The following is a 27,277-nucleotide window of genomic DNA, read 5'->3' on the forward strand; positions in this document are numbered from 1 at the left end:
TGAGGAGCGCAGAAAAACGCGGTTTGCACGTGTGTCCGGCTTGGGCTGCGGGTGTGCGCAACCGGCGACTGTGTGTGTGTATGTGAGTGTGTGCGCGCGCGCGAGTGTGTCTCTGTGTGTGCTTTCTTGTTCTCTTACAGGGTACAATGTTAAAAAGCCACCGCTAGTCGCCCCCAGTGCTCCGACTCTCTGGGTCTTTTTGTCTCTAGTGCAGATTAAACGTCACGTCCGCACTTGAACTTGAATTTTATCCCATTGTACAGAGGCAGCCCCAGCCATAGAGAGACCGAGAGCTCCCAGAGAACCCGGACTCCGCCATCTTCACGTTGCAATCTATAGCTCCCAGTCTGCGCCCGCACCGACCCAGGCGCACTGGGCGAGCCGCCCCTCCGCCCCGCTCCCCCCGGGCCCGCGGCGCCAGGGGAGCGCTGGGGAGCGCTCGCGGGGACTCGGCAGCCCCTCCGGCCGGCGCCAGCCTGCCAGGTGAACTGGGAAGGAGCCTCTCTTGGTGTCCCCCCAGAGCCTCGGAAGGGTCAGTCTCCGAGAAAAAAAAAACAAAAAACAAAAACAGGCAGCCCGCAGAAAAACCCAGAAACAACCGAACCGGGGCAGTTTTACATTGCTTTGGGTTTTTTGAGGGGGCGGGGTGAGGGGGTACGAGACAAGTCCCCAAGTTTTCTTTGCTTTTTTTTTTCCTTTGCTTTTTCTTCTTCTTTTTTTTTTATTTGTTTGCATTTTTTTTTTCTTTTCCCCTCCTGGTAGAAGTGCGCTTTCCACCTACCAGACCCTGAAAGAAAGTGTCAGGAGCCGGTGCAAAATCCAGTTTAAGTTCAAGAAGACATTTGCAAGTGCAAGAGGCCAAGCAGTTTGAAGAAGTGTAAGAGATTTTTTTTCCTTCGAAAGAATATATTTTTAAAGAAACCAGCCAGTCCGCGGAAAGCAACAGCAGTTTTTTTTTTTTTTTTTTTTTGCCTCTTTTTCTTATTTTAGATCGAAAGGTTTTTCTTGCTTTTCTTCCCTTTTTTTTCTTTTTGCAAACAAAACAAAAAACAGCATAGAAGAAAGAGCAAAATAAAGAAGAAGAAGAGGAGGAAGAGAGGGCAAGAGAGGAAGGGAAAAAAAACACCAACCCGGGCAGAGGAGGAGGCGCGGCGGCGGCGGCGGCGGCGGCAGCGGCGCGGCGGCAGCGGCAGCGACTCGGACCCCCTCCCCCGGCTCCCCCCATCAGTGCAGCTCTCCAGGCGATGCCAGAATAGATGCCGGGGCAATGTCCCGCCGCAAACAGGGCAACCCGCAGCACTTGTCCCAGAGGGAGCTCATCACCCGTAAGTGTCTGCGGAGTGCGCGCGAGGGGCCGGAGATGGGGCTCCGGGCGCCTGGGGCTGGGGACACGGAGCCCGGAACAGCCGAGCCGGGCCAGGCGCCGGGGCCGCCCGCTGGCTGGCAGAGTCAACGGCGTCGGCCTGGAGCATGGCGGGGGGCGGGGGCCATAGGAAAGTTTCTTTGCAGCCGGGGGAGTTGGGGCGCCGAGCAGCCGGACGCGCCTCGGGCTCGGGGGCCTGCGAGGGGGCGTGCAGGCTAGAGGAGTGTGTGTGTGCGCGCCGAGCCCGGCTGGACGCTCGCCCCTCCGAGCGGCGTGTGTGGCGGCGGCGGCGCTGGTGGCGGGGTTTGGAGAGGAGGGGGAGGGAGCTGGGGGAGCGGAGGGGGAGGGGGGAGCCGGGAAGTGGGGAAAAGTTGGCGAGCGCGTGGGTCCGTGCTGACGGCGCGGGCGGAGGAGAGCGGAGTGCGCTCCGGCTGGGGGAGCCGTAGGGCCAGGGGCGGCCGCCGGCTCCGAGTTCCCGGTCCCTGCGCCCGGCCCAGCAGGGTGCCGGCCACGCCGGTCCTAGGATTCCGCAGCCGCCTTTCTCTCCCCTCCTCCTGCTATTTGCAAAATAATCCAGCTGCGCGGCTGTTTGCAGGGCTCAAGCCCCCCTCCCCACCCCCCATTTCCCCACCTCCGTCTGTCTCCTGGGATGATCTTGTCTTCTTTCCCCCACTTCAAAAAAGGTGGGGGGATTGGGGTTGGTGAAAAATCCCCGCCACGAGAAAAAAAAAAAAAAAAAAAAAGGTTGTCAGTTAGGAGTGGGAAGAGAGTGATGCGCTCGTAAAATAGTAAAAGAAAAAAAAAAAAGAAATAAAAGGAGACCCATCAATCTCGTATCCATCTTTCTATCTCAGTATCTTTCATCTTTCCTCTCTAAATAAACAAGGCAGGTCGCAGTGGAAATCCACCGGCTGAAATCGTGTAGATTTCAAGCATGTGGCTGGGCGGGCAAAGTCAGGCAGCGGGGCAAGACAAGCAGCAGCTTCCACCGTCCCTGTTGGGTTTATTTAGCAGAGGGGAAAAGCGAGCGCGAGCGGGCCAGGTACGGTGTTTGCAGGGGAGCCCGCTCCGGGTCCCCGCACACTTGCACCGGGAAGGTGGCATCGCCGCGCTGCCCGCCCGCCGCAGCCCGCGGGGCCGCTTCTTCGCTGCGCGCGAACATTTCCCCGCCGTTCTTTCTCTCGCGGTGCCTGGGTCGCCGTTCCTTTTTTTTTTTTTTTTTTTTTTTTTATTGCATTAAAAATAAAACATCCTCTGGGTGCCATCGAGACCGCGGGCAGGTTGTATGTCTGCAATCCGCCGCGCACCTCGCCGGGCTGGGGCCGGGCTGCCCGCGTGGAGCTAGAGAGGGCTGCGCGCCCAGCCGCCGCAGAGGACTGGCTGCGGGGCGGCCGAGAGCCGAATATTTATGTTATATTTTAAAAAATTTAAATAAATAAATAAATATATAAAGGGGTTCTCCCCTCCCCTGAAAATCCAGCATAGGAGCCATCTGCTCGGAGCAATTGCTGTTGCCATCTCTCCTTTGTTACAGCAGATACATTAGTAAGAATTTGTGGATTTATTATGATTATTTTTTTGAGGGGAATAGAAATTAAAGTGGGATTCGCCTTGGGAGAGGGATGCCTCTTTGGAGGGAGGGAAGAGGACTTCTCTTTTATTTTTCGCCATTGTAACATCAAAGAAGACTCGCCGGCTGCATTTAAAACAAAATGTTTTGCAGCCAGATTTGAGCTTGGTTTGATCAAGGTCTTTTTTGCCAGTTGACATTTCGATCCTTTACCAAGCCACAGCAATCGCTTATTCTACACCCTTCCCCCTTTAGATGGGGTGGTTGTTAAAACGTCTATACTTGCAGAGGCTTAATTTCTCCAGGAGGCAATTTGCCCCACGTAGCCTCTGTATAATTGCAAGGGTTGTTTTTGAGGAGGGGGAATTGGGGGGGGGGTCGGGGAAGGGGGAGTGAATGGGGGTGCACTGCCAAGCTGGCAGCAGCGGCGAGCCAGGAGTGGTTGCAGTTGTGTGTAAGGGAAGAAGCAGGTAGGTTCTCTTTGCTTTGGCTCTCCCTCTCCTGGCATTCCTGGGACATCAGGCGAGAGCCCTGGCCAGACCACTGGTGGCAGCTGGGCATGAGGGTGAGGGGTGCCTGGTGCAGCACTTTCCCATCCTTCATTTGTTCCCTGTCTCACTCAGCCTTGCTCAGAGCTGCACTGGGGAAAGCCAGCTGACACTGGAGCAGTGGCAGGGAGGGAAAAGAGAGAGGCAAAGGAGAAGAGAGGTGAGGAGAGAAAGGGGAAGGAGACCAGAGGGCAAAGGAAAGCCCGCCTGCCTTCGAGGGGTACATGGAGCCCAGGCTATGTGTACGGGTTTAAGCTAGGAGAGTGGTCCAACCAGTTTTCAGACAAGGCTGTTTATTATCCAAAAGCAGCTGGCTTTTCGTCTGTCCTGTGTCACCCGTGAGGGAGGTGGGAGTGCAAGCAGGGAAAAGGCAGGAATGGGGTGCACTTTAGCCTCTGTGGCCTCTGGAGGTGCCTCTCCACAAATGATGCAGGAGCCGTGGACTCAGGGTGCTTTGGAGCCCTGGTTGGCAAAGCGGGCGCTGTCGCAGCCTCCACTTGGGGTTCACATTTTAGATTTTAAATTCAAAAGATACCCCTTAAAACATGGTCCATCTTTATCAGTGAGGTGGCAGCTCCCAGGCCTGTGGGGCAGCAGCCTCAGGTCCTTCAGGGATGATGCAACTGCAAATAACTGATGGCCTGGGAAACAGGAGGGCACACAAATAGCACGCATGGTCTTTGTGGGTGGGTGGCGGGCGGGCGGGGGGGGGGGAGAGGGGGGAGGGAGCGTCTGAGAAGGGCTCCATAATGAGCTAGTTAAATTTACAGACAGGACCAGGGACAAGAGGAGTGAGGTAAAAAAGAGTGAGAGACAGCTGGTGATGGAAACCTGGGCTTCTGGTTTGCTTCAAAATGTTTGACCCAGATGGATATGGCTTTTAAAAGCAGAGGACAGACACAGCTATTAATAAAAAAACAAACAACAAAACAACACAGTGGCAATCGTGCCGAGGGGAGGTTAAGGGGGATCGACTGACCAGGCAGAGGAAAGGGCCAGAGCCCGCTGTGCCAGACAGGGCGAGGGTGAAGGCAAGAGTGCTTAAGCCGGAGAAGGAGCTTGATGCTTTCTGAAGAGACCAAGCAAAATAAGATGTCCACGGTAAACTGCGTAACCCCAATCAAGATGATTTTCTCAATAACCCACCAACAGGTTTCCTAGGAAGATTAGTAATTTTCCGTATGAATTCACCATTTTGTAAAACAACTAGAGACCCAATATTCAATGCAAAAGTTAGGCTAACTGTTAATTCCATGGTTGCCTTTTAAATTAGATTTTGCTGTAGCTGTATGTTTTGAAGGCGGCGGTGTTCACAATTATCTTGACTCCCCAGGGTACAGTATATCTCCCATGGTCCACATGTCTTTCAAAATTGGGCCTCCGATAAATTTCATAAGACATAACTCTCTCTTTTTTTTTTTTTTTCTGGTTAGTTGGTGGGGGGAGTGAAGTTCCTCTCCCTTCTGCACATAAGGGAACCCCATATCATTAGAAGTGTGATATAAGTCAGCTGCTCTGATTCAACGGGAGAATAAAAATGTGTTCATCAAAGGTGTTATGCCAGGCTGATTTTATTCATTTGTAATTCACACCTGAGAGAAAACAGCAGTGAGCATATTTTAACAACCCCTAATATTTTTAAAGGGTCTTTTTTTTTCCCTACCTGAATGATATGATGTATATATGCATATTTCTTTTCTTTTCTTTTCTTTTTTTTTTGATGGGGAAGTTGCTATCTGCCTGTGCCTGGCCTTGGCGATTTTTTGTCTGGCCTTTGAAATATTTCGTAACAGAAAACTAGTCATTTCTGAAGTACTGGGGTGTATGCAGTTGCTTTTGTGAAGCCGGCCTTAGAGACATCGAGGCTGGGCTTAACTGGTTGCGTGTGTTGCATCAATGACCAGTGCGGAGGGCTAAATGGGTCCTACTCAACCCAAGGGAAGGCCAACTTTGGGTGCATTTGAGAATAATTAGAATTATGTCTCAGGTGAGACGGAAGCACAGAAAACAGTGGTTTACAGATACCAGTTTCCAGCGCCTTCTCAGAGTCGAGTTCTTGGCACTGTCTTATAGCTTAGAACACGGCTTGCACCAGCCTTTACTTATCCCCTTTTCATCTCCTATCTCGATTGCTTTGCATTCTCTGTTGCTTGTTGTGATAAAATACTTTCCAAAATAAACTTTCAGTTGAATTGGCTTTTGGTTGATGGCAAGCTGAAACGCCGAGCCGCGCCTAGCGCCACTTGGCAGCTAGGGGGAGCTCGGTGCCCGTGTCATGGCTTGGCGCCTTCGCTACAATGGGCTAGGAACGGGCTTCCATCAGCAGCGGCGGCAGTTTACGTTGCTGCAAAATGTCTTAAGTGTGAAGTTGTAATATTGATTTTCCAGCAGAGATTCGTGCAGGACAAAATGAGAATATAAGTTTGAGAAATCTATTTTCAAGCTATCGCCATTGATTTACAAGCCCTCACTTGGCAGATGGGGGCATTTTCTTTTTCTTTGATTTTCTTTCTTTCTTTCTTTCTTTTTTAACAATTAAAATTGCGAGTTTTGAATGGGTGTGTTTTCCCTGATTTGTCCATGGTTTTGACGTTCTGAAAATACTGCTCCGTTATTAAGGCGCTGGTGATCGGGCTGGGGAGGTCTGGGAAGAGTGCACATCATTTTGGGGAAGGTGTGCTGCTCATTTCTGTCTTGTATGTCACAGACCCAGGGAACAGTCGAGAGTTGCTGCTTTTGGGAGTCGTGTACCTAAAACAGCTTGATGAATGGAAATCCTTTTAGCTCAAATTTTATAACACTTGGATTCTCAATTCCATTTATTAGGTAATGTTCCCACTGTACTAAGGGAAATAGTACCGTTCCCTCAAAGATTTAAAATGCCAACTCAAATTACATGTAAAACTTTGTTTGGAAAGAGTATGTGATTGCTAGAACCAATGTTGATCACATCTTTCACCCCAAACAGTTGTCCTTTATGGATGGTTTTCAATGAGACGTTTTCTCCCCTAAACATGTAATTTAGTGATGGGGAATATATGTGCTTTTGATCATAGGATTTCTAGATTTATAATGTCTTCTTTCCCAAGTTCAAGAAATCTGCAGACTGCACCCTGAGTCTTATGCTAGAGTTCAATATATGAGCAGAAGAGGTTACCCCGAGACAGGAAAGAGTGCTTTATTCTAACCTAAAAGAGAAATAAATTAGGTCAGACAAAAGCCTAGTGCTGTCATCAGCTGGAGAAAGAGCCTTCACTCTCCAGTACAGAGGGCCAGCAATTTATCTGATTATTTCTCTACTTCATTTAATGTTTGAATCGAGCCAGTTGTAAGCATGTAGTGGCAGCGAGCTTACTGGACCACTCAGAGATGAAGAGGCACCGTCACCTCGAAGTCTTGGGCTGGGCGGTGGTCTCTGAGCTGCAGACAACCGTTAAAAAATCAGTTTAGTAATCTCCAATCCTTTGCCTTAGAACTCAGGGGAGTTTCACAAGCTGTAACTAAACACAGATCATAGATAAGACAATGCAGGAAAAAAATATATGGGGAAGGGAATGGGAGGGGGTCAAGTTCTTGTCCCTTGGAGACTCTCCTTCATCTCCCACGGCTTAAGGATGGACCCTCTGGCTGCCTGGTTAGGCCTCACCTTCAGCTGAAACTCTCCAAGGACTTTGGCCTCTAAGTTAATGCTGGCTTCACATCTGGGGAGGACAAGGACAAAGTAAATGCTCTTTGGGGGCTGTACCCTGAACCACATGCTTGAGTTATTGATACCCGCAGAGCATACTTCTCTGAAGACGGTGTTAGCTGTAGACACACTTTTGTATTTATTAATGGGGAGGGGCACCGAAGACACTAGGAATGAATGTCTGTGTCATCCAGCTGCCGTGAGTATGCTTTGTCACTTTGCGACACTCTTTTGACTCACGCCATTCGGTCTGAGGTCCTGTGTGCTCTGTCCTGTCCCTACTCCCTGATCCCTCTCAACTTCCTTCTGGTCCCAGGGAGCCAAATGTCAGGGAGATGTGCTCAGGCTCAGTCCCCCCCGTTTCTCCATCCCTCCCCAAGGAACGCCATGTGCTGACTGCCTCCCTTGAGCAGTAGGTTTCCCAGGACGTGGGTAAAAAGTACCGAGAGCAGGCTATTTGGAGATGCGTGGAAAGAGAAGGACACATTTCTTGCTGCTTCTCCACAGCCAGTGAGGAGGGTGAGCAAAGCAGCCTCGTTTTTTACTGGCAAAAGTGACACTAGATGGAGGCTCGATGAATGGTGCCACATTCACGGGACGTTGGTCCAGCATTTTGACACATGCAAAATGCTTTTGTGCAGTTGCTGAAATTCAAGAAATTCAGTCTTTTTTCTTTTTCATGTGGCAGCTGATAATTTACTTGGGTGTTGAATTAGCCAGCCTGAACTATTTTACTGTAATGAAATCCCAGACCACACAAAATTAAGTCACTTCAAAGTAAAAAAAGAAAAAAAATCCTCTTTTTTACGTAACTTCTTTTTTATGCCCTCCTCCCACTGAACTGCTGAAATACAAATACATTTGTGAAATGTTCTAGTGAGTTTTCTACTAAAGCAACACGCAGAAATGACCGAGAAAAGTTGAATGCCAATATTGTTGTGATTAACATGTGCCTCAGAAATGGATTCGCTGCTAAGAATTAAAAAAAGAAGTGTGTGTGTGGGGGTCATGTTTAAATTCCTACCTTGGAAAAGAGATGTTGAAAGTACTCCTGCCCTTGCTGTTTGCTGTTGGCCTCAGAAGATCCAAACTCCTCCAACTAAAGCCTTGAGGTCCAGTGTCCTGTGTGGAGGCCCCTCTTTTCTTCCACACCTTTGAAAAAAGCATAACGTTAAATGAAAACAAATCTCTTCATTTGGCCACAAAGAGTGCTTTTATATCACATCATTAGGAGCCTGTTGTGGCTCTGAAGATGGAAGGCATTTGCAGTTTTATAGAACCTGCTAAATGTGTTGAGCAGGACTGCTATTGTGGTAAATCTTTTCCTTTTCTTTTTCTCTAAAGCGCCTGTTTTATTAGTCAAGCCTTTAATTTGTAACCTTTTAGTGATGGCCGAGACCTGTGGATATACCTGAGTACTGTTTTCCTTATTCACTTGTTCTTTTTTCTGCTCTTGTGTTGGGGAGACCCAGACTCCTGTGCTCAGTTTTTGGGGTTCTGGAGAGGTGTGTGCAGTGGGGGAGAGAAGGAGGTTGGACTCCGTAGAACAACTGAGAAAATGTTTCAGGGAGCTGCTTCAGCATTCTAAAATCAGGCTGGAGTCCTGCAAACAGTCTGTACATTGGGAGGTCCTCCCCAAACATTCGACTTTCCCGCCTGGAGTCTGTAGACCAGAGGTATGGGAGTGACGCTCTTCCTGTATCTAAACCCTCTTCGTGGATCTGGAATTCCCACCTCCTGGTCTGCAGGCCAGCCCCAAAGTTTCCCCCGCTGACCCTGATCATTTTCCTGGGAAACCCACACTGGGAAGCGTGTTTTGCACTGGCCGCCTTCCCTTGCTCTCCCTCCCACAAGTCAGAAATGGCTATCGAGGTGTGTGCCACAGTTGAGGAGGGGCAGACAGGACCTCATGGGGTGGTGGCTGTGGTATGCATCTGTCCCTCCAGGGAGGCAGCCTTTGTCAGGGGGCTGCAGAGCTGACCTGGAGCAGGCTGGACTCCTCTGACTGTCTACTGAGAGGGTCGAGGGTCAGGACAGAGAAGGGTGATCTGGGTCATGCTTCCTGCTTCAGACTCCGCCTGGTTGTGCCCTCCCAGGGTCCCCACCCCCACCTTGTGCCCTAATAACCCTTCAAGACCCCTGGTGGACATCCTCCTGGCACCTGCCTCCCTCTTATCTCCATTTCCTTCTCTGCTGGGCACTTCATTATTCCCTCCGTTAGGGGAACTTCATAAAATCTCTTGTCGTGCCTTTAAGCGTCATCTAGTCATAGATTATTTTCTCCACCAAGAATTGATTCCTGCTCTCTCCCCCTCCACCCTTCTCGTCCCCCCTCCCTACGGTTGTTATTTTCTCTTGGATCCAATAAATTAAAAATGGATGGCAGCTCAGAAAGTGTTGTGTTCCGTCGAGTGTGCGTGTGGTGGCGTTTCCGTGTCGCCTGGAGTCCCAGCCCCTCCCCAAGTGTTCACGGAGAGGAGATGAAAAGATCTCTTCGTAGATTATGGGTAAGCATGGGCTTGCTGGCAAGAGCTCCCTCTTCGTAGGAAGCAGGTGTAAAGTCTCCAGTCGGATGCAAGCTCAGGCGGATGGATGCTGAACATTTCTTGTAAACATGCGTACACATCATGATGGCGGTTGTGACGTTGGTGGCACACGATTTTAAGAGCCTGGGACCCATCCCCCCACATCCTTCCCCTTCCCACCCCCGTCATCACTGAAACAATAATTCTGTATATGTTTCTCCTGGACTGTAGCTTAGCCATTAAAGATAAGAGAGTTGGATTTGAATTAATGCAGGGTAAGGAGCAGCAGCAGCCCATGTGCTGCTGTGTATGTAGCAATGTACATGTGTGTGTGCAGGCAGCCACGCACATGCCCGGTGCTCTGGGGACAGCAGGCAGCAGACCTCTCGGCTGGAGTTCCCCTAAGGGCAGGTGCATGGGCAGTTGTTAGAGATGGAACAGGGAGGGCGGGGCCCTTGGCACCCTGTGTGTGGGGGAGTCACTGGCCAGGTAAGGCCCTGCTGAAAGCTTGCAGCTGCTGGGGGCTTGTTGGCCGCTTGGCTGGGCCTGTGTTAACGATGTCTTTCCATTTCTGTCTTCTGCCTCAAATTCCTTCCCAGCAAAGCCCAGCATGGGGAAGTTTGTCTTGGGATCAAGTGCTTCCCTTTTCACTTAACAACGATGTCCATTATTATTTGTGAAGCCTGATTTCATTGCTTCTAAATGCATTTACCAGCTGGGAGGAGGCCTGGCCTTGTAAATAAAATGTGGTTTTGTTGTAAAAGAAAATCTAACTCGTGTGTGTGTGTGTGTGTGTACGTGTGTGTGTGTGCGCGTGCGCGTGTGCGTGCGTGTGTGCGTGCGTGTGTGCGTGCGTGTGTGTGCGTGCGTGTGTGTGCGTGCGTGTGTGTGCGCGTGTGTGCGCGCGCGTGTGTGTGTGCGTGTGTGTGCGCGCGTGTGTGTGTGTGCGCGTGTGTGTGTGTGTGTGTGAATACAGATTTGTCCCTTCACTTTGGGATCGAGCATTTCAGAATCCACCTCAGCCCTCTGATAGCTGCCCTTTCGAACAAGTTGCCTGCTGCTTCCATTCATTTTTCCTCCTAATGAGTCAAACATTTTAGCAATTGCTCTACTTTATTCGGCTCATAATATATTGAGAGCAGCAATATTCTGCAGGGCTGCCTGACACTTGGGGAGCTTTTCATGGAAGCAGAGATCATCTCAGAAGAAAACCTCGTCTTGCCTTTATTTTTTTTAAGGCCCGAGTTTGCTGGACAAGACTGCATGAGAGGCTGGTCTGTAGGGTCTGGGAATTTGAAAGGCTGTTTTCATTGGTCTTTTTCCTGGTGCTTTTTCGTCTCTGGGTGGCAGGTTGGACCACTCTGCCTGTTAGAACAGAGGTCTGGTTCTCTGAGGCTGTGCAGAGCCGGGAGACTCAGGTGTCCATAGGGCAGAGAAAGCGGGGTGTCCCTCTGCCCTTCCCAGGGCTTGGCCAAATGTTTTTCTCCTTTTATTTCTTCCATTATCGATACAGTTCTAAGGAGGGACACATGCACACTTATGCAGGCACCCTACACGCCCAGCTCGGTATCAGCTTGCCAGCGGAAATGAAACCACAGTCTTTGGGGGTGTCTACAAAGGCCTTGAACGTGAGCTTTCAGGCCCACTTGGTCCACTTACTCTGACCCAGAAATTTGGGGCTGGGGGTGACTCTGCTGCCTGATGTTGGGGGTGACCTTGCTCCCTTCCTGGGAAGTGTCGCACACAGCAGGCCAAGGCACAGCCCCACAGCCTGGGTGGTGGGGAGAGGAAACCCTGTTCTTTGGAATCGGGTGAACACCCTGTCATCTCAGGGGGTTTGACTTTCAACGCTGAAAGTGGGAGGGGAAGGAGATTGTTTTTGTCTGTTTCTTTTCCTCCCAGACTCCCTTAGAGGCAGTGAGTTGGATCTCTGGTCTGGGAGGTGGAGATCCCAGCTCAGAGCTGAGCCCTGGAGCCCTGGATAATCCCGGGGCTGTCTCGGGGACGCCAGCAGGGCCTGGCTCCCAGGTTGGTTGGCTGCTAGGACTTGACGCAGAAATCAGAGCTGCAGCACAGCAAATGGCTTTGGACACCTTCAAACCCAATTACAGGGGCTCGCAGGGCTGCTGCATGAGGAAAGTGAAAAAGCAGAGACTGCCAAAAAAAGGAAAGAATACCAGATGTTACCAAAAATAAAAATAAAAAAAAAAAAAGAAAGGAGAGAAAGGAAAAAGTGCTGGTACATAGTCTTGGCAAAAGAGGAAGCTGAGAAGGAGAGGTGCTTGCGAACAGGCATGTGTGACCTCTGCTAATTTTTAAATTCATCTGTGTTTCTTTTCAATTAGAAAATGAACATGAAATTATGTAGTTGAAAACCTCCCAGCAGAGAGGAGATACTTAGGCTTGCTAGAACTACTCAGGAGGGCGGACGAGGCTGAGAAAGTTAATTAAAAAAAAAACAAACAAAAAAGTAAACCGAAGATTAAATTTAGAAAACCCAGAGAAAACCTCTTCGCCCTCAGAAAGGACGGTCACGTTGGCCCTGTGGATTTGTTGTTGTTTGTTTTTATCAAATCTTCCCTCGATGCAGGAGTTTCCCAGGCCTGGACAGGGTGGCATTTAAAATAGTACCAGGTACCGCACCTCGCCCCTGTTTCATTTGAATTCTCAATTTCATTATGTCCTTTTTTGCTCTTCAGCTCGTTTCTTTTGTGCCTCTCTCTCTCTTTTTTAACAAAACAATATTTTGACATCCTCCTCCCATTTATTGGAGCACCTTCTGTAAAAATGGCGCACAATACATCCTTATATTTCTAAAGAACTGTTTTTACAGCCCTCTCCTTTGGCTCTGAAATTATGTATATGTAATTGGTAATTAAAGGTGCGAGCTTTTCAATATAAACAGTATTGCTCAATGTTAGATCATTAAAGGGAAAAAGAGGCACCAAATAATTACCTTTTACATTCTGACAAACCGTTCACAGGAATCCAGTCTCCCCTAGAACCTCTGTTCGGTGGGAAGGTTGTGATTACATTTTAACCATAGCAAAGCATCTTTTCATAAAATAAATTGGTAAATTAATTACGTGGCATTGTCTTCAAACCCCTTTTTAAGTAAACTCCTATTTCTTTTTAAAGTGTAATTAATGGTTTCTGGGACTGGCTTTGTGAGGACTGTTTCTTTACCTTGTAGGTTCTTTTTGTTAGAGAGATGCAGACAACAGATTTAGGATTTCCTCGTCTGCGGGGCGTTTTTGTACTGCCACATTTCTGATGCATTCTACATTTAATTCATCGAGGGCTCTGTCTGCTTTTCTGTAACCACAGATGGGATCTCAAATGGTAGTTTCTCTTCTTAGCGATACCTACATCGCTACCTGTCCACACACAGTTCATACGTGTGCGTCGTACGTCACGTGTCGTTGTATATTCCATATTCAGTTTCACACATGGACTCTCCTAGGCCCTGCATAGGCTCGTGTTCAGAAAATAGAGAACAGTGATTTATGTGTAGGATGGGAGATGCCACAGAATTTTTTCCTTAAATTATCTGTTCTTTGGCTCTGGCACTTCAATAACTTCACTGCCACGGAATGTATTTTCCTCCCTCCCATTCCTTCTCCCCGTTCCTCTGTGGTTTTCATTATCCTTTCCTAAATACCATACAACTTCAAATTTACCTGCCTCCTCGGGTTTCAGACCTTTGGCTGCCCTCTGGCTTCTCTGAAGACCCCGCCACTCGTGCCTTCTCTACGACTACTGACATTTGCTCTCGAAAAATTCCAGCCCGAAGTTGCTCAGACCCCGAGGGGAATATGAAACCTCCACACTGTCCACTTCTCTTTATTTATGACACTTTCTGCTGCTGAATCTTCCAATTTTCCCTTGAGGAGGTTGCTGCTTTTTGAGGCATTTATTAGCTTCCAAATATTTGGGTCCTAGGCTCCCTACTCCTCCCCACCCCCACAAAAAAAACCCAAGAGAAATCTACCGGCTGCTAAAGAAATATAAACACACACTGTCCGTTGAAAGTGTGGTTTGATATCTTCTAAGAAATGCTTTTGGAGTCTGGAGAATTTTCTTTCTTTCATTTTTCTGGGAGTGAAAATAAAATCAACAAACAGAAAAGGACAGTGGGGAGTTGATGAGTATGGGGAAATCTGCAGAGAAAGGGAAGTCTGACCGGGCCCCGGGTGCTTGGCAGGGAGAGCCGGCTTCCCAACTCTGCAAGCCGGTTCCAGCCTCCCTTCTGCTGCAGTGCTTTCTCCTAAGATATTTTTTTGGAACCTGACACTCACTTGTTGCTTTCTGAGCATGTGGGCTTCCTTCTCTCCTAAGGACGGACCCCGAGACGCCCATCTGGGTTTCTGTTTTCTAGTTTGGTGTGTTTCCAGGTCCCAGGTAGAGGAATGTCAGTGGGATTCGCATGAATGGGGAGGGCATGAATGAAGGTGTAAGGGATGGGAGGGGTGGGGCTCCAGCCCAGCAGGGGCAAAGGGTTCCAGCTCACTGGTTCTCAGCCCTGGCTGCCCATTGGAATCACCTGGGGAGTCTGAAAGAATATTCCGATGTTTGTTCCCAGGGTAATTGGTCAGGGGGGTGCTGCCTGGACCTTGGGATTTTTCAAAGCCTCCAGGTGATTCTCAGATACTGTAAACTTTGAGAGACATGTCACGATCTCATGCTATCAGCAGCCACGGTGTGTGTGTTTGCGCGGGTGTTCGTGTGTGTTCTTATACTACGTTGGTGAGAAACTGGCAGAAAATAAACTAGAATGCAGTAAGATCAGCACTACTTATGTGGCAATGCCCAGGGGGCATGACGTTGCTCCTAGAGCCTCAGTGTGTGCCCGTCTGTCCCGTGGGGGATGCTCACCAGCCCCCAACCCCAGGGAGGACCTGGTGAGCTCTAGCAGCCAGCAGCAGTGGGGTCTGCTTCTTGGTGGGGATGGGGTGGACCGGAAGTCGGGTGCTGTGACCGCCTAAGCCCATCTCTATCTTCTCTGCCCCTTCCCTTTCTTCTTTCTGTCTCCAGCAGAGGCTGACCATGTGGAGGCTGCCATCCTCGAAGAAGACGAGGGTCTGGAGATAGAGGAGCCAAGTGGCCTGGGGCTGATGGTGGGTGGCCCCGACCCTGACCTGCTCACCTGTGGCCAGTGTCAAATGAACTTCCCCTTGGGGGACATCCTGGTTTTTATAGAGCACAAAAGGAAGCAGTGTGGCGGCAGCTTGGGTGCCTGCTATGACAAGGCCCTGGACAAGGACAGCCCGCCGCCCTCCTCACGCTCCGAGCTCAGGAAAGTGTCCGAGCCGGTGGAGATCGGGATCCAAGTCACCCCCGACGAAGATGACCACCTGCTCTCGCCCACGAAAGGCATCTGTCCCAAGCAGGAGAACATTGCAGGTATGGGATGCTGCGCTTGCCTGGTTGCTCCAGAAGGCACCTCCGGGGTCCCACGCCCTCTGTCTGAGTGTACTGGTGCAGGGGAAGGCCCAGGGGCTTCCAGGATGGCCTCTGGGCCATCAGCCAGGGCTCCCCCTTTCTGAGGGTCCACCATCCAGGTGACCTTCAGGAGGAGACAGGCCTGGGGCTCGGGGAGGCCCAAATGACTGATGGCTGCTTGCTTTTGGTGAGGGGACTCTGTCTCAGGGGCTAATCCAGAGGTGGTCAGAAGCACAGAATGAAAATTTGGAAGTCTGGTTGGCCCTCTCTTTGCTACTGATCTCGGCTTAGTCTCTGATTTTGAAGCTACACAGTCTTGGGTTAGAATTTGTCTTCACAACTTGGACATGTCAGTTTGCCCATCTATGAAATGGAGCTAAGGAAACCCACCTATTAGGGTTGCTGTGAGGATTAATGAGCTGTTGCATGCGGCATGACCTGGTAGGCACTTAGGAATGGGAGTGCTTATTCTCTCCCCTCTCCTTTCTCTCTGGACTCAGTTTCCCATGTGTGAAAAGAGGAGTTAGGCCCCCTGATCTCAGACGTCGCTTCTGACGTTGCCTGACCCCAGGGGCCGGTCCCAGGCAGGGGTGTGGGAACTTGTTGGAGCACTGTGCCCGTTGGGGGAGGTTGGACATGCCCTTTGACATGCTCACTCATTCGACCACTGGGACAGCTGGTTTTACCACCTTGAGAACAGGTCTAGGGCCCCTCTGTCCCCAGGCATGGGTCTGCTCACCACAGCGAGTTAGCATGAAGTCCCTCCCTCTTGGCCAGCACCATGGCATGCTGGAACCTCTTCCGGGGAGCCACTGCTTTCTGTGCAAACCAGAGTGTTTGTTTCTGGTTTATACTTCTGAGCCCAGGAGGCCTGGGGGAGAAAGGAGGGCCAGGCCAGCCTGGGTTCCCTAAAAAGCAGCAGCCCGTCCTGGAGCAAGACGGGCATCAGAGTTTATGCAGACGAGTCTTCAAATCCTGATGGTTGACTTTGGGTTAGCCACTTCATGGGTCTGAGCCTCAGTTTCCCCATCTGTCAACAGAAATGGTAATACCAGCAGGCCTGGTGTGAGGATTAGATGAGCAGGGGCTCTTAATCAGTTTTTTGCCTGTGGCACTTCTCTCTCAGGGGCCTCCTCTGGCTCTGCGGCATGCAAGTAGGTGGCTGGCTGGGGAAACGAGTGCATTGATCATTACCATGCTTCCATCATGGAAGGTAGCATGGGCTCTGGAGGGACTCAGGCTTTGGATGCTTCTAGGAGGGTGAGACAGATGGGCTTGGGCACTCATCAACACCCATCACCCAGGACGCAGTCAGGGTAATGCTGCAAGCCTGTCTCCCCCAAGTCTCCAAAGCTTTGTGACACTGAGCCTCACTTTGCTCACCTGTACAAGGGACTTAGTGAGCCCTCTCTTTTGTGGGGAGACTGGTGGTATGTAGATTCCTGCAGCCTCCTGCCAGGCACTGGGGAGGCATCAGTGAACCAGATTGGCCTCTGGGCCTTGCCTTCTGATGGGTGCCCTAGCATGAAGTGTCTCATAAGCTTTCCAAGATGCAAGGGGCTTTGAGACATGTCCAGGCCACAGGCATGTAAACACTGGCTTCTCAGAGTGCTGTGAACACCCGAGCAGCGTCTCTTCACCGGGCTGAGCCACCAGGCCAGAGAGGTGCTGGGCGCCTTTTGTCTTTGTTGATTGATGTTCTGGGGACAGTTTCACCTGTAGTGTCAATGCCTGGCCTCAGTGCACATAGATCTTTCAGGGGTGGCCTTGCCAGGGAGACTTGGGCCACCTATTTATGTTTCAATGGAAAGATTTGCTGCTTTTGCCAAAAACATCCAAATCCTCATTTCACATTGAAGGCATTTCCCAGTGAGAGGCTGCAGATCACTGTGGCAGGTTTGTTTAAGAAAGTGACTAAATGTGATTTCATAAAAGGCAAAGTTAATCTCCAAGGCAGCTTTGTCCTCATCCTTCCACCCTCTGGCCCCCCTGTTTTTTTTTTTTTTTTTTCCTGGGTTGTGATACTGCAGCAGGCTACAGTATTTTTATTTTATGTGTGACGAAAGATATTCTTGGCCTTTCTGTTCAGCAACAGGACGAATGGATTTCTTCATTCTAGAAGAAATATGTAAAATAATCCCTTAGAAGTCTAAAGAGATATGTTTGTTCAAAGCATTTAAAATGTTATTTTAATCAAAGGCACAAAACAGTCTACATGCTGTGTCAGCTGAAGACGACCATCCCATTTTAACAGCACACCATGCGTCTGCCTTTCTAGTTCCCATTCCTCCTATTTCCCTGCCTACTTGGGCACCAACTTTTCTTTTCTTTTCTTACTTAATAAAAAGGAAAGATTAAAGAATAAAACTTCAGTGGCTCAAATGTATAAAGTAATTTAATATGGTGGGAGCATTAATTATTTTAGCTTAATTGAATTCTGAGGACTGCAGTAGTTGCATTTTTGTAGACAAGCCCTGTTTATTATTTCTCTGTGTAGATTAACAGTAAAGGAAACACAGATAACTTTCAGTTATTTATTGTAAAATAAATGTGTCAATTCATGTGTAAAGCAAGCTGCTCAGAGATAATTGAGTCTTTATATTTTAAGAGGGGGACTAGGAATCACGGGCACTTCTCCGCCCGGGCTTCCGGAAACCCGGCCAGCTGCTGCCCACGCTCCTGGCCCCCGGGCCGGCTGTCCCTCCATGCTTCTGCCTCCCGGCCGGGACTCCAATGAGTCCTCCAATCCCTCCATGACCTGCTATTGTCCCCAGGGCCTTGCTGGCCCTGGCCAGTAGCTGGTGAGTGGGTGGCTGTTAATTCTTGGACTCTACCTCTGGCTTTGGCTGTCCAGGCGCAGAGGAGTCCAGGGTGAGGTGACCTCGAGGGTCCTGGTGGCCCTGAGGGTCCTGCCTTTCCCAGGACCAGCAACCTTCCCAATACCCAGGCAGGTCCCCGCTCTTCCTTGCTACCAGGTGCTTCTAGAAGTGGGGACTCCAGAGACAGACCCGAAGGGGGTTCCTCCCACCCTTAAGGGAGATCCCAGGGTGAGAACTGCAGGCGGATTCTGTCAATCATCACACTAGGTCGTGGACCCCATATCAGCTGTTTCCTCAGGACAGTCAATCTGGAGAGTAATTACTATTATTTTTTATTTTTGGTAAATGATAGAGAAGTGGGAAGGTAGAGGGAGGAAGTTTCTGAAGCTTTGTTTTCTGGAGGGCATTCATTCATTCATTCAGCAACTGAGCACCTGGGACCCTTCCTCCGCCCTGGGTGTCCCCACCTGGATCCCCAGGTAAAGAGCCCCCAGAGGAGGCAGCAGACGTCTGACATGGGGATAATGAGCAGAGCGTGAGCTGGCAGCAGCCCAGCTCTTGACGTGTGCATTCTGGGTCCAGGACCCGGCTCCCTGCTGAGCATTCGCTATGGACAGAGGAGGTCCTTGGAAGCTTGTTTCAGGTCTGTCTGGGGATGGGGCGAAGCTGGTCAGAGGCAGGGTCTTTAGCCGGTGGTCTGACCCAGGGCAGCTATGGTGCCTCTGATACATTGCTGCCTATAGGTTTACATTCTTTATGTTTCTTAAGGTTCCTGCCTGTGGCATCCTCCCTGCCTCTGTGGGGGTTCGGGGGAGCACAGGACCCGTCCGTTGGGGGAGCTGAGAGGTGTTCCAGGGTTTGCAGAGGGCACGTGGCGCTGCCAAGCCGTTATCTGGGAGGGGTGTTTTGAGGACGGGTGAGGAGAAAGGGGCTTTCAGGGTGTTTGGGGTTTAAAGGCTGCTGCTGCTGTGTGGGAAAGAACACAGCCCCAGTCAGAGCCCCACCCTGCTCCCTGCCAGCCTCCGGCAGCGACGTGACCTTCTGAGCCGCGGTTTCCTCATCTGTCATTGTGACATTTATGATGAGTGCCTGGCACACGGTGGGGGTAGGTGTGCTGCAAATAGGAGCTTTTCCTGGCGCTCAGCTTTCCCTCCTCCGCGGCGTTTTCAGGCGTTAGAGCAGCTTGTACCGGTCTTCTTGGCACTGAGTTCCTGTCAGGGTTGGGACAAACCTCCACTGGGTTGTGGGACTAAATCCACCATCACAGGCAGTGTCAGCATGGGGGAGACTCTTCCGTCCGATCTGCCTTTTGTTAGGTGACTGTCCCTTGAGGATCTCTTTGCTGGCGGTGCACTCTGGGGAGCTGGCGGGGGGTTTCAGGGTGAGGGGGCACAGGCTTTGGCGTCTCCCGGGTCGAATCCCAGCCCCATCACTCACTGCTGGCCACCTGTGTGAGTCACTTCACTTTTCTGGGCCCACGTTTCCTCGTCTGCACCTCCTTTTGGGTTACGCTGAGGATGAAATGAGGAAGCACCCACCTGGCACAGGTTGGGCCTGAGGCAGATGATCGAGAAGTGGATGCTTCTGGAAAGCCAAGCACAGGAAAGCGTGGACCCTGCTTGGCAGCATGCCGAGTGCGTGCTTTCCTTGGTCACTTAACCTGGGATTGCTCTCACGGTGATTTCCTACAGGTTCCTCTGTATAATTCCCACTTGATAGTCGCTGAAGGGGAGGTGCTTGATCACCAGGAATTTGGTTTTGTCTGTTATCAGCCCTTCCATAACCAAATGAAGCTACAGAGGGAGGAATTAACTATCAGCTGTCACTCATAAGCCTGCCTCCCTAACCCTGCAAGTCCCAAATGTCAGTTTTCTGGAGAAGTGTGGAGATAGGCAGCAGGTGACAGGAGGTGGCAGATCCCCCTGGGCTTGGAGGTGGCAGGCGGCCCTGGCTGCAATGCCCCTGCCCACTTGATATGTCCTCATCTGTAACCCAGGGAGGACCCGGGATGTACCTGGGAGATTCTCTTAGCAGGTGGGGCATAGACAGGGTTTGGTTTGGGGTCCCAGTGACCCATTGCTAAGCAAGACGTGTGAGAGGAAAGGACTTCTGACGAGCCCAGGGATTTACATGCTGCTTTGAGAATGTTCTCTCCAGACTTTTAAAAATAAATAAAATAAACGTGAAAAAAAAATAGTAGCTTGGCCAGTGAGAGAAACTAAATCACTTGCTTGTGCTGGAAACTGGAGATAAACCCCACTTGCAGGTCGCCTTAGAAAACTTGTGCTTGATCTATTTAGAGTTGTTATTTTCCCTTCAAATTAAGATGAGTTAAATCCATGTGTGTGGTGGCATGGATTATCTTTTTTTATTATTAAATCGTGACAGCTAATTATTAGTTCTGTCTGCACCGAGGAATAGTGCGGTGCTCTGTCTGAGGGACATGGCCCTGGGCTCAGGCTGGGGTCTGGGTGTTGGGATGACTGAACAGGGCAGAGTTCGGGCTGGGCTGGTGGGTGGTGGGGAAGAGGGGGCGCTACCTGGTATCCCTCATTGTGCTAGATCCTTTTCTTGGGTTATCTCACTTAATTCTCCAACCTTGAAATATATATTTCTAACCCCACTTTGAATTGGGGCTCAGAGAGGTTAAGGGAGTTGCTGAAGGTCACACAGCAAAGCAGAGTCACACCCGGGTCTGTCTGGTTTCCTTGGATAGCAAGGGGTGTGGAGGATTTGGGGGATGGGTATTCTAACTCTGTCTGTCTGGCTGGTAGGGCCTTGATGGCAGGCACTACCTCTGACCCCATCCAAAATGGTTTTTGGAGCCCATCCCAGATAGGAACCTGTGGACACAGCCAGGAGTCCTCAGACCCCCAGGGACTGTGACCTGCAGTCTGTGGCTTTTGTGTATACTGTCCTGTACTTCCTAATGAGGGCATTGGAGAGATCAGTGATGACAAAGAACACAGTCCAATGTAACTTCAGGTGCACCTGGGCTGGAATTTTAGATTTTTTTCCATATATTCAATTATTTCTTTTATTTTATATTCACTGTTGTATAGACTTTTCCCCCACACATACAAATTATTTGTTTTATTTTGTGGAATTGTGGTTTTGCTAGGGACTTGCTATGTGACTGTCAGCCAACTGTTCGCCTCCCCAGGTCTTGGTCCCTATAACTGGAGATACACTCCTTGTGTTTTGGGCTTGTTATAAGGTTTGATTCAGACAAGGTATACATAGAACAGGTTCCTGTGGGTTTTAGCTGTTGTTAATAATGCACATCCTGCCCGTGGGATCCAGAGGAAGGGTCAGGCTTCCTAGCCTCCCGGAAGGACCTTGCTGCCAACTCTTCCCTTTTCACCTGCTCAGTAACTTGCCTGAGCTTACGTAACTAGTTACTGGCAGAGCTGAGTCCAGACCCCAATTACCTTGAGTCAGGACAGGTGACTTTTTGCCATCCCAGGGTGCCCAGCCCTGTAGCTTGAGGCCATCTCCCCTGGTGGAGTCCCATTTTTCTCAGCTGAGAAAGGGGGTGAGCCCTTCCTGTCCCGCTGGCCTTCCAGGGAGACGGCGGACCCACCTGCCATGTGAACTGTGCAAACCAGCGTCAAGAGTGTGTGCAGCTAAAATCGGTGACATCAGCACCAATTGTAGTTGAAAGTTTTTTGGATTAAAAAAAAGAGACCATACTGGTCACATAAATGGGTGGTTTTTTCTTTTTTTTTTCCTCTTAAGGTTTGAGGCCTTATTTATAATGTACGTGGTTCCATACTTCCAGCAGTAATTCAGGAAACAGGAGAGAGAGATAAGGTAAGAAAAAGAGAGAAAGGCAGCTGGGCTCCCAAGGGGCGAACTTAACCAACATTCAGCCTGAGTTAATATTATTATTCTTAGTTTGTCTATTTGACAGTAAATAGTTAGTAATTGACTAAAGTTTTTTTAATCAGGCATTTGACAGCTTTTTTGGGCGGTTGTTGCTCATTTTCATGCTTGGCTAATGCATTAACCACCAGGTCTAGAATCTGTTAGGAGTGGGTTCTGCTGATAATCTATAGAAATAAGGCTGTCTGTCTGTCACCCCATCTCTTTGGGGTCATCTTTTCACTGAGGAAACAAAGAGATTGAGTTTTTCATAATTTCATGTAAAATTTATGTATTTATTTTTGAGACAGAGTCTCGCTCTGTTGCCTAGGCTGGAGTGCAATGGCGCGATCTCAGCTCACTGAAACTTCTGACTCCCAGGTTCAAGAGATTCTCCTGCCGGCTGCGGTGGCTCACACCTGTAATCCCAGCACTTTGGGAGGCCGAGGCGGGGGGGATCACGAGGTCAGGTGATTGAGATCATCCTGGCTAGCACGGTGAAACCCTGTGTCTACTACAAATACAAAACATTAGCCAGGCGAGGTGGCGGGTGACTGTAGTCCCAGCTCCTCGGGAGGCTGAGGCAGGAGAATGGTGTGAACCCGGTAGGTGGAGCTTGCAGTGAGCTGAGATCATGCCGCTGCACCCCAGCCTGGGCGAAAGAGGGAGACTCCATCTCAAAAAAAAAAAAAAAAAAAAAAAAAGATTCTCCTGCCTCAGCCTCCTGAGTAGTTGGGATTACAGGTGCCTGCTTGGCCAATTTTTGTATTTTTAGTGAGATGGAGTTTTGCCATGTTGGCCAGGCTGGTCTCAAACTCCTGTCCTCAGGTGATCCGCCTGCCTTGACCTCCCAGACTGTTGGGATTATAGGCACGAGCCACCGCACCCAGCCTGATGTTGAATTTAACTCATACTTACTAGATCTTACTTAGACACTACTCTAAAGACTCTGCAGATACTAACTGGTGTAATCCTCCCTATGACCTTATGACATATTAATATCAGCCCCGCTTTATAGAAGAGGAAACCGAAGCCCAGAGATGTTAAGTTATTTACCCAAAGTCACATAGCGGTGAGTAGGGTCCCAGGGTGTCAACTCTGGCAGTTATGTTCTTCACTGTGGTCATAAGTGTGCCTACATTCCCATCCACTGTCTCTGTCCCACGAGGGTGGTAAATCAGATACTACTTTCATTTTGCAGAGGAGGCAACTGAGTCATAGAGAGGTGCCTTGCACAGTTGCCCTGTGAGTCACCGGCTCAGTTGTGCCTAGAGACCAGGCTCCTGGGAGGGAGAGGATTAAGAAAAATAGCGAATGCATGCTGGGCTTAATACCTAGGTGATGGGTTGATAGGTGCAGCAAACCACCATGGCACATGTTTACCTATGTAACAAACCTGCACATCCTGCGCATGTACCCCAGAACTTAAAATTAAAATAAAGAAAAGAAGATAGGCTCCTGACTTCCCAGGGAGGCCCTGGGTCTTCACTGGGCCATGTCCCAGGAGCCCAGGCCTCATGGGATCCTGTGTTCTTGAACTGGGGCTGGTGCAGGCCCTTTCTGCTCCTGGCTGGGCAATGAGTGATTTCCACTCTGAGGTCGAATCTTGGTGATGGGACTTGGGTTCCAGAGTGGGGTGAAAGAACCAAGACAGTGGGCACCTACCTGTCCTGTACATATCGGTAGTTGCGTGTTGACTGCATTTTGGGAGGAGCTGGCCCCCTCCTCGTCATGAGTTATAGGCAAGTGGCCCTGTTGAGTCCAGAGTGGGGAGAGGCAGACACAGTGGACTCTGGCCTGAGACCTAGAATGGCATCCTACTGTGGCTGGCATGCTGTGTGACCTTGAGCAGACGGATCTTCCCCGTCTCTGGGGCTGAGCCTGCTGGGCTGAAATGTGAGATGGAGCCACCAGTGGTTTCTAACAGCTGCAAGAGCCAGGCAGAAGGTCATGGATTGCCCACCTCGATTCCTTTCCCACCTAGTCGTTTCCCCAACTTTCCTCATTTTTCACATTAATGAGACTTAGGAGTCAGTTTTCTCTGAAGAAATTGGTGGTGAATATGAAACTGTTAGATTGAAAGCTTAGGTCTTTCTGCCCCAGGCTGTGAAGATCCGTCTGGGAGAATTTGGTCCACTCACTGTGAGGTTAACAGTTCAAGCTCAGAGCCCCTCATGTGACCAGGCCCTGTCCCTAATGTCCCTGTGTGGTTTGGCATTCTTTTCTTTGTGATGAGTGTACCCTGAATTGTATAAACCTTGGGCCCTGCAAGATCTGGACCCACCGTGGCCCAGAGCCTGCTGGGGGTGGCCAGTGACCTCTGGGCACACAGGGAGTGGGAGCCCCCTGAGGGCAGGGTGTGATCAGGACGTGTGAGCCTTGAACTGGACCCAGGGAAGAAGAGGCCTTGCTGGAGAAGGCAAGGCACCCTAGGCTTCATTTTATTTATTTCTTTAAGTTTTCTTGATGCCTTCTTGCTGGTCTGCTCGATTTGGTCTGTAGGGCCCTGGGGTGTCTCAAAAGGAGGAATCTGTGCTGAGGGTTGGGAGAGGAGAGCAGGGAGGGAGGGAGGTGGGACCCCTTGATGAACCCCAGGTCTGGGAAAGCATCTGCCCCTGGCTGCTCAGAGAGCTGGGAAGCTGGGACCACAGACTTCTCTGGGTGGAAAAATAGTAACAAAATAGCCTTTTTGTTGGAGGTGAAAAGTCAGACTCCCCCACTCCTGGTGTGGAGAGAAGGCAGCTATTCAGATGCACCAGCCAAGGGCAGGGTGAGCCCCCCAGCCCAGGACAGCCTGCTTGGTCTCTAAGCCAAGGCAATATTTGATCAGGGCTGTTTTCCCCCATCCCCTGCCCTGGGGGCTGAGTGCCTAGGCAGCTTCCATGGCCCTCAGGTTGCGGGAGTAGACACAATCTCAAAGGCGCAGGCATACAGGTGCGTGGGTCAGAGTCTACTCAAGATGAATCCAGAGGCACAGAGCCCTAGGGGCTGTTAGCCCCAGTGCCTAGGCTTTGCCTCTAGTGATATGGCACAGACGAAGCCATCTTTCGAAACCACAAGAGTGTCCAGAAAACACGGGTCTACCTCCTGACGAAGGCAGGTGCCAAAGGCATCCTGGAAAGGAGTGGAGAAGGTGGCTTTGTTTCAAAGTCTTTTTCAGGGCAGAGCACATCTTCTGGAGAGTGTAGCCAGCCAACCAGGGATTCCAGGCTCCTCCCTTGGGGTTTGAGGGCAGAGACTGGCTGTCCTGGGCTCAGAGAGACAGCAACTTTCTGAATTCTTCTCTGTTCAGGAGAAAATGGGACAAACCTTCAGCGACTCCTTCCCACCTTCAGCAGCTGGCTAAAAACTGTTGACGTTGGTAAACCCAGCAAAACTAAGTTTTCCTGGGGCTGGAGCTGGTTCTTTTCTCCTCCCACCTCAAGTTCAAAGCCAGCCAATTAAGAAAGCTAAACAGTGTGGTCTTCTCTCTGCATCATTGGCTTGTAAAACTTTCCCTGCAAACTAGGCGACTTTATTTGTTGGGAAAACGAAGTATGTAATTTTCCTGACCTGGCCTTTGCTTTGGGGAGACGGGGAAAGAGAGAGAGAAGTAATTTCCAGAAACAGACGGCCCCGAGGAGCAAAACAAGGTCCGCACTCCAGCGTCAGGGCAGCGTAGACTGCAGCGCGGTGGTCTGGAACGCTGAAAACAGCGTGTTGCGGAGAGGCGGGACGCGAGGCCCCAGGCTGCGAAGTCCTCTTGGGCCTGGGTCACTGTCTGCGGGGTGGACATCGAAGTCCTCCTAATTCTGCTTCTGAACCTCTGGGCGCCACCTGCCTCCCCACTACTGCAATTTTCCGGTTTCCCCGACGATTGCAACTTGCAAGTCTCCTTTCGCTTCCTTCCATCTTCAGCAGCCCCTTCTCAAGCTTGGCCTCCTCCCCTCCCCGCGACGGTGCCTATCCCGAGCAAATCATACCCATACCCTCCGCCGCCCGTGAGACGGCCTGCCCCTGCCCGGCCCGCAGGGGACTCAGGCCCTCCGAGGGTTCAGTGGTTGGAGTCTATAGCCCCTTTCATTGCCACACCGGAGAACACAATGGCCTTCCCCGAGGCCAGGGGCGCAGAGCTCCGCGGGGGCAGCTGCATCTCCCGGGTCCCCGCACCCGGCACGGCGCGGACACTTTGGCAACTTCAAAACTGCGCGGGGACCTCCCCTGTGAGCGGTACCCCTTTCCCGGCTGGCCCTGGCCCGGTCGGGAGGCTCCTCGGCACTGCTCTGAGGCCTTCGGGCGCGCCTGGCCCCCGCCTGGCCGCCGGCCTCTGATTCGCCCACGGCCTTGCGCCCATCGTCCACCTCCTTCCCTCTCTCTCTGACCCGGGCCCGCTGCGCAAGTTGATTGTGCCTTGGTGGGGCGGGAGGGCCGAGAGGGCTCAAGGTCCATGCATAATTCGGGGGCTTAATGGAGCAGCTGCCTGAGCCGGGCGGCGAGGGGCGGGCGGAGGCGCAGCTGACCCAGCCCGCGTCTGGCCTCCCTGGGAAGGCGCGCTCCTTTCTTCCTCCCCTGACACTCCCCTCCCCCACTCGGCCTGGGTCCGAGGAAGGCGGGGGGTGGGCGAGTCGAAGGGCTAGCTTTGGGAAGGGGTTTCCCTCGTGCATCCGTGCAACTTTTGCTTTGGGGGGCGGGGGCACGCAGTGAATCGGAGCCGCCTCGAGACCGGCTCTCGAAGGAGGTGGAATGCAGGTTTCCTCGGAGCACTCTGCAGCCCTGGAGTCTTTTTTCCTGGCCCCTTCCCCCCCGCCCCCTGTCGGCCCCCTGTGGGTCCCCAGCCCAGCAGCAGCCCTGCGAGCACGCCCCTGGCCTCGGGCCAGCCCCCTTTCCTTGCAGCCGGCGGAGATGGATGGAGGCGGAGACCCAAGGTCAAGGGCGGGGAGCCAGCCGGCCCCGGGCCCCTTTGTGCGCACGGGGCCGCCCCTCCTCCACCAGTCGCCTCCTCTCTGGCCCTTGGGCGCTCTCCCGGGTGGGTGACCTTCCCGGGCATGGGGAATGTGGAAGTGGTCCCCTCCCCGAAACCGCTCCGCGCCAGTCAGGTCGCCTCGCCGGGTGGCATTCTTCCCGGGTGCTGGGGGCGCACGGGGATCTCTCTTCCGCCCGCCGCCATTGCCCTGATGAGTGGCGCCGTCTTCCTCAGCCCACCTTGGCGGGACAGAGCGGGCGGTTCCCGGGATCCAGGTGAGGCCGGGACGGAAGGAGCCTCCGGGAGTTCCCTTGCACAAAAATGTGATCATCCAGGGGCAACAGCCCCATCTCAAAGTGGGGATTTCGTGGGGACCTTATTTTCTTCCCGAGTGGGAGGAGAGTAAACCCGCTTTTCTCAAGGACAAAAGTGTTTTTCCAATTGTGTGGGAATGGAACCCTCCACTAGAGTGGGACACCGAAGCTCCTGGAATCACAGGGATTTAATGTCAGTCCT

The 27,277-nt window shown here is 51.2% G+C and overlaps 1 protein-coding gene across 4 annotated transcripts in view; it reads left to right on the forward strand.

Annotated features, from left to right (window-relative positions):
• Window positions 1–248: 248 nt before the first annotated feature.
• Window positions 249–27,277, forward strand: part of LOC105467436 (BCL11 transcription factor B) — a 104,744-nt gene continuing 77,715 nt past the window's right edge. For 2 of the 4 annotated variants that reach the window (XM_011717040.3, XM_011717042.3), the window contains exons 1-2: window positions 249–1,325; window positions 14,729–15,097. In XM_011717040.3, coding sequence (XP_011715342.1) covers window positions 1,268–1,325; window positions 14,729–15,097 — 427 coding nt within the window. In that variant the 5' untranslated portion in view covers window positions 249–1,267. The remainder of the gene's footprint in view (window positions 1,326–14,728; window positions 15,098–27,277) is intronic. The other 2 variants (XM_011717041.3, XM_011717043.3) reach the window with 1 other exon arrangement.

Source organism: Macaca nemestrina, chromosome 7 (assembly GCF_043159975.1).
Source record: "Macaca nemestrina isolate mMacNem1 chromosome 7, mMacNem.hap1, whole genome shotgun sequence".
NCBI classification, from domain to species: Eukaryota; Metazoa; Chordata; class Mammalia; order Primates; family Cercopithecidae; genus Macaca; species Macaca nemestrina.